Here is a 12,024-nt window from a genome sequence, read left to right as displayed (position 1 = left end):
GGAATGCACTATCAATTTGTAAAACACCTTATGCATATTCTAGAATTGAGCAAATAAGTGAATATACTCTACAGAGTGGGAGCCAGGGTGCTCTATAACAGAAAAGAAAAACACAGATAGTGAAAGGTGGAAAATATGATGAATTTTATGAAGTTGTTTAATAAGAATCCATGCTGTTTTCTTAGTTGTTTTTATTTATATATTTTGATTAATTTTGAAATGCTTCTAGGCTTAAAATTTGAATACTATCATAAAGATTATTCCCATATACTCTTTCTTCAACTTCTTCATATGTCAACATCAAGCGTATTGTAGTATAAATATCAAAACTAGAAAATTAACATAGATACAATGCTATTAGTTAATTAATTTGCAATCCTATTTGGATTTCACAGATTTTCCAGTCATATCCTTTTTATGTCCAGGATAAAATCCTTTATCTCATTAGTTATTTAATTGTTCTGTCCTCAGTATTCCCCAGTTTCTCAGTTTTATTTGTCTTTCATGATCTTGAAACTTTTGAAGTGTACTGGCCAATTACTTTGGAGAATGTACCTCTAACTGGTTTTATCAGATATCTTATATTGATTAAATTCACATCTTTCATTTTTAGAGAAAATATTACAGATGGGATGTATCCTCAATGCATCATATCAGAAGCTATATAATGTCAACATGTTTTTTTGTTGGTAATGATTAGTGAATATAAGCAGAAACACTTTTTGGGAAGGAAGTTTTAAACAAAGCTAAGACAACTGCTTCAATCACTCTTTATATTTGGTTATTTGCTGACTTTTTTTAAAGGAAAAATCTATTCCTGTTTCAACCTGTTTTAACTTTTGTTTTTAAGACTTAAACCATTTGAAGTTTACTGAACAATAGAGAATATTGAAGAATTTTTTTTTTTTTTTTTTTACTTTTTTGAGACAGGGTCTTACTTCATTCCCCAGACTAGAGTGCAGTGGTGTGATCACAGCTCACCACAGCTTCAACCTCCCGAGTTCAAGCAATCCTCCCACCTCAGCCTTCCAACTAGCTGTGACCACAGGTACAAGCCACCAGGCCTGGCCATACTTTTTATTTTTTGTAGAGGTGTGGTTTTGCTATGCTGCCCAAGATGGTCTTGAACTCCTGGATGGAAGTGATCCTCCTATCTCAGTCTCCCAAAGTGCTGGAATTACAGCCATGAGCCAACAAACCTGGCAATAAATAAACTAGTTCACTTTTAAATGGCAAATATTTCTGCCATCTGCCACTGAAGTGTTGGTAGCCTGGAGATAGCAAAAGAGGCAATTATTAAAACTTGATATTATCTACAAGTGTACAGTTGTTAAAAACTCAACAATTTAGATAAATAAATAGAATTTTCTACCTGTAGAATTTTGCAGACAACAAATGGACAGGTATAGCTTACACTGAGCTACTTCTCCTGAGGAGATTGATGCACCATCTGTGCCATATCAGGACGTATATAGTTCAGACACTATTTCTGGAAATATGAGATTCAGGTCCTTCAGTTAAAGAATGTGTGGTTACATATGCCTGACAATCATTTCTAAAAACAGGTACTTTTCCAAATTTTCCATTCATGATGTAGTTGACTAATGAATGGAATTGTGCCTTTGGATGATTGTGAAAGGTAAAAAAAAAATTAGAATAAAATGGAGACTTTGGGATATACCTAGAGAAAATATCAGAGAAGAGCCAATCAGACTTTACAGGATATAATTAATATGACTTCGGCTTTTGGAGAAAAAAGGCTTTAGAAGAAAAATGTTTGATAAAGTCACACATGGCTTATTTTTAAAAATCAGATGTACACAACTTGAAAACTCTTGCCAGGAAAAATAGATGGCTTTTTAAAAAGGTAAAGTGACACTTCAGTTTACCAAATCACTCTCATTAATACATTTTCACTTAGCTCTGTGTGTGTGTGTGTGTGTGTGTGTGTGTGTGTCCTATGGCTCTGAGGTCTTGGAAGGGGCTGAGCTTAAAAGAGTTTGTTTTCACAGGAATCCAGCAAATAAGAGAATAAACTATATTGTATAAACTACATCGTTAGCATAGAAACATATCAAAAAAACTTGAGATGAAGTTGTGAGATACTGCACAAATATTAGATAGAGAAAAGATGTAAAAGATGGAATAAGGATTACATTAAAAAGAGTGACAGTGACCGGGCGTGGTGGCTTACACCTGTAATCCCAGCACTTTGGGAGGCCGAGGCGGGCGGATCACGACGTCAGGAGATTGATACCATTCTGGCTAACACGTTGAAACCCTGTCTCTACTAAAAATATAAAAAATTAGCCAGGCGTGGCGGCAGGCTCCTGTAGTCCCAGCTACTCAGGAGGCTGAGCCAGGAGAATGGCGTGAACCCAGGTGGTGGAGCTTGCAGTGAGCAGAGATTACACAACTGCACCCCAGCCTGGGCGAGAGAGCGAGACTCTGTCTCAAAAAAAAAAAAGAGCAACAGCTATACGATATTTGAATCTTTCATGGGATAACATTTTGATAATGGATGTTGAGAAGAAAGGCATTTGGACAGATATGGGTGGGCATGATTAAAGGTCTGAGCATGTTAGCATCGATCAATACCAAGTCATTAGGAGTTTAAGAGTTGTTAGCTAGTTGTTAGTTGTAGTGAAACACCCCATTCTATCATCTAATGGGCTGTAGATGAAATTAACTTGAACTGAATTTGATACTTTTACCTATAAGTTTCTGTAAGGTTAGTCGAGTTACGAAAATGATGATTATTATGGTGTTAAGTATTATAGCAATAAGACCATCAAAATTTATAGAACCATATATTATATGTTGAATACTGTTCTAAGTGCTTTACCATGTTTAAATTGTAAATAGACCTATAAGGTAGAACCTATTACTGTCACAGTACCGCAGATATGGAAACTGAGGCAACAGAAGGTTAAGTAACTTTACTAATGCCATACAAACTGTAAGCATTTAAGTTCTCTCTGTAACCCCAAAGGCTTGACTTCAGGGCCAGTCCAAGATGTGGACTGTTGCATGGGTGTTTTCTGGCTGTGTATGAAGCTCTAATTCCAGAACGGATGAATATTCCATTGGAATTTGGAGTACCATTAATAAAACTGCTTCCTTGAGACCTAGAGAAAGACTGGGAAAGCAAAATAGTTGAACTGCTTGGAGGAAAGGAACAGATTTATAGTAAATGAGATTCAGGAACATGAACAGAGTTTCTCAAAACTATTAAGGAGAAGAGGTTCTGAGTCTGGGTTGATGAAAACGTTGTGCAGAATGAGTGGTATGGAAGTTTAAAAATCACTCAAGGAGTTGCTACCTGCCTGCTTGGACAGCACCATTGTCTGTCTTCAGGGAGTGGATATCAGTACTCTGAGGGGTCAGAGTATGAGTCCTGCTCATCTGTGCAATTGTGACATCCTTGCACCTGCAGTGGTGGGGTTACTTGAGTGTTACTCTTTGAGGATGCTTCAGGACCCTCAGGAGAGATCACTAAGCTGGAAGTGAAAACTATACTTAGAAGATAAAGTTCTGATCAACTCTCATTCCAACCGGATTCTGCCATGCATGAAGGGAGACAGACAACCAGGCACATGTGGGGTAGAAGGAGCACAATGGGACCATAGGCTTCTATTTTATTTCTTACAGTCTCATGCCAGGCATCATCTCATTTAGTCCAGATGATTAGTGAGACAGGAGGACACAGGGATACAACTGTGTGGTCAAGAACAGAAATTGTACACTCAGGCTGAGCTAATAGCCTTTTCTGATTTGACCACCTGGGTAAAAGGTGACAAATATAATATCTAAACATCCACTTATATAGATAGATATATTTTATCAAATTGATGGTCCTAATATGAATAATTGATAATCTATTGAGAAATATTTTGAGAAGAAACTAAAACTAAATAGTATTTGATTGAAAATTGGGAAAATTGCCTCATTTGTGAAAAAGTGTATGTAAAAGTATATGGCATTTCAAAACTCAGTGACTAATACCACTAACCCTTTATTTTCTTGTTCATGTTAACAATTACCTGACTTATCAAAGAAGGGCTTAGCAGGGTGATTCTGTTGCAGGGCACTTGTTAAGCAGGAGAGTATCATGTAATCCATCTAAGGTGCATCTGCTACTTTGCATTTGTCACACGCTCAGTGATGCTGAGGATGTGGCTGAAATCTGGACAAATTTTAAATTGCAAAGTGTTTTCACATTAAGGAAAAAGACACTCTGTGAACAAGTTCGTTTTCTTGTTTGGTTTTTCAAGAAAGGATTTTCATTTGTTTGTCAAAGGATTGCTATGTATTCTAAGCAAGTTTCTCATTTTTCTTTTTACTTTATGACTAAATGAAATTAACTTGCAATGATCCCAAACTTGCTAATAGTACATGGAAGCACATGCAAGGGTATTCTGGGGCCATTGCATACCCAGAAAATTTTGAGATTTGGGAGAATATTAACCTTACTTCACTATTAGTTCTCAACTCCCCATTATTATAGGCATTTCTAGAAGTACATCTCCCAAAACCCATTTTCCCTTTATGGTATCTTGTAGAGTTGCTCAATGAGATGTCTTCTCATGATATTTAAAAGTCAGAAAAGGATGATTCAATATTCATTGACATCTGCAGGTAGGCCCTTGGACTGAATTGAGAACTAGAAAATCACATGGAGAGGTGCTGCAGGCAGCCAAGAACATCAGCATCCTCAAATCTAGACTTCCTAGACAGGTCCAAGGACCACATGTAAGGCAGCCCAGACCTTCATGGTTAGATGCACTCTGGCTTCTGGTGGACCATCAGAGATTCCCCTGTTTCAAGCATCGGCTTCCCTGATAACCATAACCCCAGGCTTGTATTTTGAATTATAATTTCCTGTTTATAATTACAGGATTTTTCTTAGAATATGCAGAGCATCTTAATCTTTTGATGTATCAACACTGATTGAGGCCATAAAATGGATTCCCCAGGTGTCATAATTGCTTTCCTTTTTTAAGTCAGGAGAGACATTGCCATGTCTCTGCTGCTGGGATGACATGGAAGAAAGAGTTAGAGTGCAGAGAGCCTCCCTGGCCCCTCTTACCAAAACCTTCAAATCTTGGCTGCATCTGAGAAATTCTTCCAGCAGATGAAAGTACCAGGAGGAGCATCTGGGGTAGCCCAGCCTCACACATCAACTTCCCTAAGGGTTTTTGTTCTGGCTTATAACAGCGTGGGAGGGTAACTGTACTCCTGTTGACAGTAATAAGCTGCAAAATCTTCCAGCTCCAGGCTGCTGATGGTGAGAGAATAATCTGCCCCAGATCCACTGCCACTGAACCGCGATGGGCCCCCGGTGTGCAGGTTGGTTGCATCATAGATCAGGAGCGTAGGGGATTTCCCTGGTTTCTGCTGATACCAGGCTAAATCATTGCTAATGCTCTGACTCGCCTGGCATGTGATGGTGACTGTGTCTTCTACAGATGCAGACAGGAAGGATGGAGACTGGGTCATCTGGATGTCACACCTGACCCCTGAAATTGGAAACACTTAAGACAAATATTTACACACTTAATCATGTTATAAGAAGACATCCCTGAAGACCCAGGCAGTACTGATCACACTGAGTTGAATAAATTCCTAGTGCTCTTCTTTCTTACCCAAGAGCCAGAGAAGCAAGAACCCCAGGAGCTGAGTGGGAACCCTCATGTCCATGCTGTGTCCTGACTGGGTCTGACTCCTGCACAGGGTGTGACCAGTCTAGCAATAAGTCTTCAGGGCAGGGGGCTGTGCTCTGGGAACATGCAAATCAGCAGGGCTGGCTCATCTCAGTAACTCAGCACAGGCTCAGTGTCCTCAGGTATTTGAGGGCATACCAGGGCAGCGGAGATTTGTTTGCGGAGAATATATTTCTCCAAGATGGACATTTTGTTACCAAAGAATTTATTGGGCATCTATTTCCAAACCTTGAAGCAGTTGTGAGAACTACATGGAATCATGAATTTTAAAATTGTATTGGGGGTAAGTAGGAAAATATGTCTTTGTGCGTGTGAATGTGTGTGTGTGTGTGTGTGTGCATGCGTGCACGTGGTTTATTGTATAAAGCCTTAGAGGGTGGAGCTATCAGTTCTTCAACATACTGTGAAGTTATTTCAGTTGTGGGGGGGAATACTTTGTGATATACTACATTTTTATAAGTGTGAAATTAATTTTTTAATAAAAATTATCATAAGCATTTTAGATGTTCTCAAAATAATTTTGTGATATCCCTAAGTCATTGTAATTACCAGTATTAGGTCAAGCAATTCACTGCAGATGTGCAAAGATGGTACTGTGATTCTTCAATGCATGCACCATTTACAGACACACCGTTATTCAGAGCTGTAGGTCTTTTTAATACTCAGAGACTAGCTGCACCTTATTCTTGGTTTGGTGAGCCCCATATTCTGCCTTCTTTTTGCCACTGGTTAAGATTTCTCACAGTTCATCAGCATGAAGGATGAACAGTGATGGGAAATCTGATTACTTTAAAAAAGTCTGTTTCTCTCTCTAATGTGGGAGACTGGATTCTGATAAACTGAAAATGTGGATCAATCCAGGCTCCAATGATACCTGGTCTCCAAAACAGGAAGACCAATATCATATTCCCCTAGTAATCCTCTGAGCTCTACTCCCTACTAGCATGTTCCTGGGGACTCAGGAACAGTTGTCCTAGAGCCTGGCTTTCTGGAGACCAGGTGAAAGGGGAGCCACCGGGGAAAGGCCAGGTCATTGAGCTGTTGGGTGTATGTTCCTGCTGTGCACCATCAATGCCACTTTCCTCTTTTATGCTTAAGCAATGAATGGGGACATCATCCTGACCCGGATTCCATCTCTCTGTTGGGATCTGTAGGGGGGAGAGTCTTCATCTCCTGGCAAGCCACTGCTTATGTATATGGAAAAGTATTTTAGATTCTAACAAAACTGGACAAAGATTTAAACTCCGATTTTTCACGTGTCTAACTTGGCCCTGATTGTCTCAGCCTGGTTCAGCAACAGAGGGAGTGGAACAAATTGCATCAGCATCAGTAGACTGGAGCCTGAGGACTACAGGGAGCATTTGCATGCAGGACTAGGGGTGGCCAAATCACAGCAGTCTAGCCTGTGCACAGTCCTCCTGTGGCCTTTCTTGAGCCTGATTTTTTAGAGAAACTTGCTTACAATCCAGCTTGCCAGGATCCAATTTCAAAGAGATGTAGTTTTAAATGTAAATTCACATCTTTTTTTTTTTTTTTTTTTTTCCTGCGTGGATGTGCTGGACTGATAGAGGAAGTAGTTATGGAGCCAGGAATATGGGGCCATCTTGAAGATTAAATGAACAAAACCAGAGGCATTGCACTACCCGACTTCAAACTATATACTACAAAGCTACAGTAATCAAAATTGCATGGTTCTGGTCAAAAATAGGCACATAAATCAATGTAACTGATTAGAGAACCCAGACTTAAAGCTGCACATTATAATCATCTGATCTTGACAACGTTGACAAAAGGTAGCAATCGAGAAAAGCCTCCCTATTTGATAAATGGTGCTAGCATAACTGGCCAGCCACATACAGAAGATTGAATCTGGACTCCTTCCTTTCACCATACACAAAAATCAACTTAATATGAATTAAAGACTTAAAGGTAAAACCTAAAACTTCAAAAACACTAGGAGAAGAATCTAAGAAATACCATTCTAGACGAAGGCCATAGTAAAAATTTAATGACGAAAACTCCAAAAGCAACTGCAACAAAAACAAAAATTGATAAATGGGACTTGATTAAACTAAAGAGCTTCTGTACAAGCTAAAGAAACTATAAACAGAGTCAACAGACAACCTACAGAATGAGAGAAAATATTTGTAAACTATGCAACCTACAAAGATCTAATAAATAAATTTTTTAATAAAAAAGTTTGTATTTACCTTCTGCTGATGCTTCTTCCATGCACCTTCCTATTCAGTAACTGCTTCCCCATCTCAACCAAGGTAATTGTCATTCTGACATCGAACACAGTAATTTGTGTTTTTATGTCTTTAACGCCATATAAATTGAATTGTGTGGTTTTTTTCCAGCTTTATTCTTATTGTTTACTACTTTTGAGTCCTTCATGATGGCCTGTGGGCTCAAAATCCTGCCTGCTGTAATTTTCTGTGATTCTGAAAGATTTCCTCTTGAATTTCTTCTAAGGCATAGCTGCTATTAATGAATTTATTCTGTTTATCAAGGAATATTTTCAGTTCTGAAGAATATTTTCACCAGAAACAAAATTACTGGGTTGTCCTCTTTTATTTCCTTTTAGTACTTAAATATGTCATTCCAATGTCTTCCAGCTTCCCTCAGTCCTAATGAAAACTTAGCCAATGGCATTATTATTGTGTCGTATGCAGAGTCAGCTTTTAGTCCTGATACATTCATGAATTTCTCTTTGTCTTCTAACATTTTTAAGTATAATGTATTTTGTTATTAATCTCATGTTACATCCTAAAAGGATTTCACTGAATTTCTTTCATCTATAGATTAAATTACCTTTGTGGTTCATTATTTTTAAAAAGCTGTTGTCATTACTATTCTAAGTATTTTTTGATCACTTTCTCTCTCTCTGCTTTCTTTGTGACTCCCTTTACACACTTGTTGGTATCTTTCAACCAAGCTATAATTCTGTCAAGTCTTGCACATTTTTTCTTAAACACCTTTCTGTATTTAGATTCAATAATTTCAGTACATCTATTTTTAAGTTCACTGAATCTTTTGCCATCTTAAACTCATGTTGGAATTATCTAATATATTTTTCAGTTGAGTTATTGTACTTTTTGTTTCTAGAATTCCCACTTGATTCTTTTCCATAGTTTCTATTTTTTAAGAGTTTCCATTTGCTGAGTCATTGTCGTTATACCTCTTTATGTCTTTAAAACTATGTGATCATAGTTTTAAGAATAATTTTTTAAACATCTATATAATAACTGCTTTGTAGTCTTTGCTAAAGCTGATATTTAGGACACATCAGAATCAGCTTTCATTGACTGTTTTCTTGCTGCAGTTGTTTTGTTTTGCTCCCTCAATATTGATCATACTTTTCTGTTTCTTTGCAGGATTTTTTAAAATGGAAAACTGTACATTTTAGATAATATATTCCTGTACCTCTATCAGGAATATATTCTATTTTTCTTAAAATGTGTGAGTTTCTTTATAGTTACTTCCCTGAACTTACAGTAAGTCCCTAATTCATGGTGATTGGACTTAAGATGTTTTGACTTTACATTAGTGTGAAAAACTTGTATTCAGTGAAACAGTGCTTCCAGTACTGGTACAACTACTCTGTTTTTCACTTTCATATAATATTCAGTAAACTATCTTACAATAAATTATAATAAATTACTAGTGGTGATAAATGAAAGTGACCAGTGAAATCCCTTTTGGAAGGAAGTCTTGGACAAAGCTAAGACAGCTGTTCCTATCACTCTTCCTACATGGGCATTCACTGACTTTCTTAGCTTTGGAATTTATTAAAATAGGGTACCTCTCTGCAAATGAACAGCTCTTACTGAGTCAACTGATGGACAAATAAATATAATTTTCTACCATTTACAATATTGTAGAAATCAAATGGATAGCTGCACCATGCACTGAGCTGCGTTTACTGGGGAGACTGAGAATTATTGATGCCATGTTAAGAATCACACTGTGAGAAACTAATTCTGGAAATGTGAGATTCTGGTGGCACAGTTGAAGAAGATTTGGCTGTATGTGCATAGTAATTATTTCCAAAAATATGTATGTTTGCAAATTTTAAACTTCTGATCTCACCATCACCATACTGTCACCCACACTATATTCCAGGCATTCAGGCACTGTAAGTTCTCATTTTGGTGTTTCTTCAGGTTCACTGTGGCTATTCTACACCCTTGACATTCCCATATAATATTTAGATTAGCTTCTTAATATAAATTTGAGTATACTTTAGGATTTTGATTTTTCTTATACGTAATAAATGTTTTAATCTTTGAAGAATTGACATTTTTATAATACTAAGACATTCAGTCTTTGAGCATAATATGAATTTCTATTTACTTAGGTTTTCTTTTATTTTTCAAAATAATATTCTGGAGACAGTGTATTTAGTCTATTTTTTCTAAATAATTGATACTTTGATGTTTTTGTAAATGGTGTGTTTGTTTTATAATGTTAATTTTTAGCATGTTTTTCAGTTATACAGAAATAAAATTGATTTTTGAATCTATGAATTAATAAGTTGATCTTGAATCTAATGATTTTCTATTTCTCATATCAATTTTAATAGTTTCTCTGTAGACAAATTTGAATTTTATCTGTACACAATCCCTCATCAGTGAATTATGACAGCTTTAATTCTTCTTTTCCAATTTTGATTATTTTTGTTGCTATTGTTGTTGCCTTATGGCTCTGGTTGGGACACTTATTGATGTCCACTGATGTAAATCTGATCCAATGGCCATTACTGTGAAACCGTGTTTAAACCTGGCTGTCCATCTTGATCTGAGGAAAAATACAAGAATCAGAGTCTAAATACATCAAGGGATTACTTTTTTAAGATCCTCAAAATGCCCAGGCAGAGAAGAGATGCTAAAATTGAGTTGTCATTGCAGCAGCTATCTGTAAAGGAAGCAGCTGGTATAATCTAGTAAACAATGAAGGTCTTGCAGAGGTTTTTGTTTCAAGTTGAATCACTGTGGGAGGCGAGCTACTATACTTCTGACAGTAATACACTGCAAAATCTTCAGGCTCGAGGCTGCTGATAGTGAGAGTGAACTCTGTCCCAGACCCGCTGCCACTGAACCTGTCTGGGATGCCAGTGGCCCTGCTGGATGCACCATAGATGAGGAGCCTGGGAGCCTGCCCAGGTTTCTGCTGGTACCAGGCTAAGTTGCTGCCAATACTCTGACTGGCCCTGCAGGAGAACGTAGCTCTTTCCCCTGGAGACAAAGACAGGATGGCTGGAGACTGCATCAACACAATTTCTCCGGTGGTATCTGAGAATGGAAATAAAACAGAAAAGTCACCCAGTGTAATTTAGATCAAACCCGCTGTCTTCCTAGTAGAGCCAGAATTATTGCTTTATATTGAGCTTTAACTATTGTTTTGACTGAGCAGAGTTGCCAGGTAATAGGACCCCACAAACTTGAGAGGGTTTTCACTGACATACAAAACCATCCCATGCTCCCCTCACCTGGGAGCCAGAGTAGCAGGAGGAAGAGAAGCTGAGCTGGGATTTCCATGGTTCTCTCTAGGTCCTAACTGAGCAGCTCTTCTCCAGAGCTCTGACCCAGGCATTGATATGGGCTCTGGACTGCAGGGCGGCTAGGAGGGACATGCAAAGCAGCTGGGGTGGGTGCTGGGCTTCCGGCTGCTGAGACCATCTGCCTCCCCTCCCTGCAGTCAGCAGCCCATGCCTAGGTGATCAGGCCAGAAAAGGCCATTGGCTCAGCCTGAGGGTAGAACTTCTCCCCTGTGGCCAAAGAATTTAACCACTGTGTTCTCTTGTCTCACCATCACCTAGACTTAGTCACAGAATGTTTGGCACAAGTCTGTGAGAAACAAAATAGAAGGCTGTGGTTTCATTTTTCTCTTTGTACTCCAACTGTGCCTAGTCAACTCCCTAACTGCATGATGGATCAGGTTGAAAAGAAGAGTCTATTACAATTTTATCTTCCGGATATACTTGTATTTACTTGTTAGTGATCTTTTCTGAGGGTTCGGAAGCTGTCTCATTCTTTGCAGGAATTAAAAGAGTAACATTCAATTAACCTCAGCACTGTGGATGCGAGGACTTTCACAACGGCACAGATAAGTGAGACCTGGGCTCCAAACCCTCAGGGTAGTGATACCATTTCCCTAAAGACAGAAGATGATTCTGTCCATGCAGGCAAAAAACTATTCCTTTTGTGATCCTCTCATCTATCCACCACGCTATTCTGAACAACACATTCATCAACCTAGACTCAGAGCCTCTTCAAATTAACAACTTTTAAAAATTCCT

At 38.1% G+C, this 12,024-nt stretch overlaps 1 gene segment (V, D, J or C); it reads right to left on the bottom strand.

Annotated features, from left to right (window-relative positions):
- Positions 1-11,314, bottom strand: part of LOC117062889 — a 126,188-nt gene extending 114,874 nt beyond the window's left edge. The window contains 1 exon segment of the V gene segment in view: positions 11,215-11,314. Within this exon segment, the coding sequence occupies positions 11,215-11,263 (49 nt within the window).
- Positions 11,315-12,024: the final 710 nt, after the last annotated feature.

Source organism: Trachypithecus francoisi, unplaced genomic scaffold (assembly GCF_009764315.1).
Source record: "Trachypithecus francoisi isolate TF-2019V2 unplaced genomic scaffold, Tfra_2.0 Lachesis_group17, whole genome shotgun sequence".
NCBI classification, from domain to species: domain Eukaryota; kingdom Metazoa; phylum Chordata; class Mammalia; order Primates; family Cercopithecidae; genus Trachypithecus; species Trachypithecus francoisi.
The sequence above is the reverse complement of the archived record's forward strand: the minus strand, read 5'-3'. Positions and strand labels throughout refer to the sequence as shown.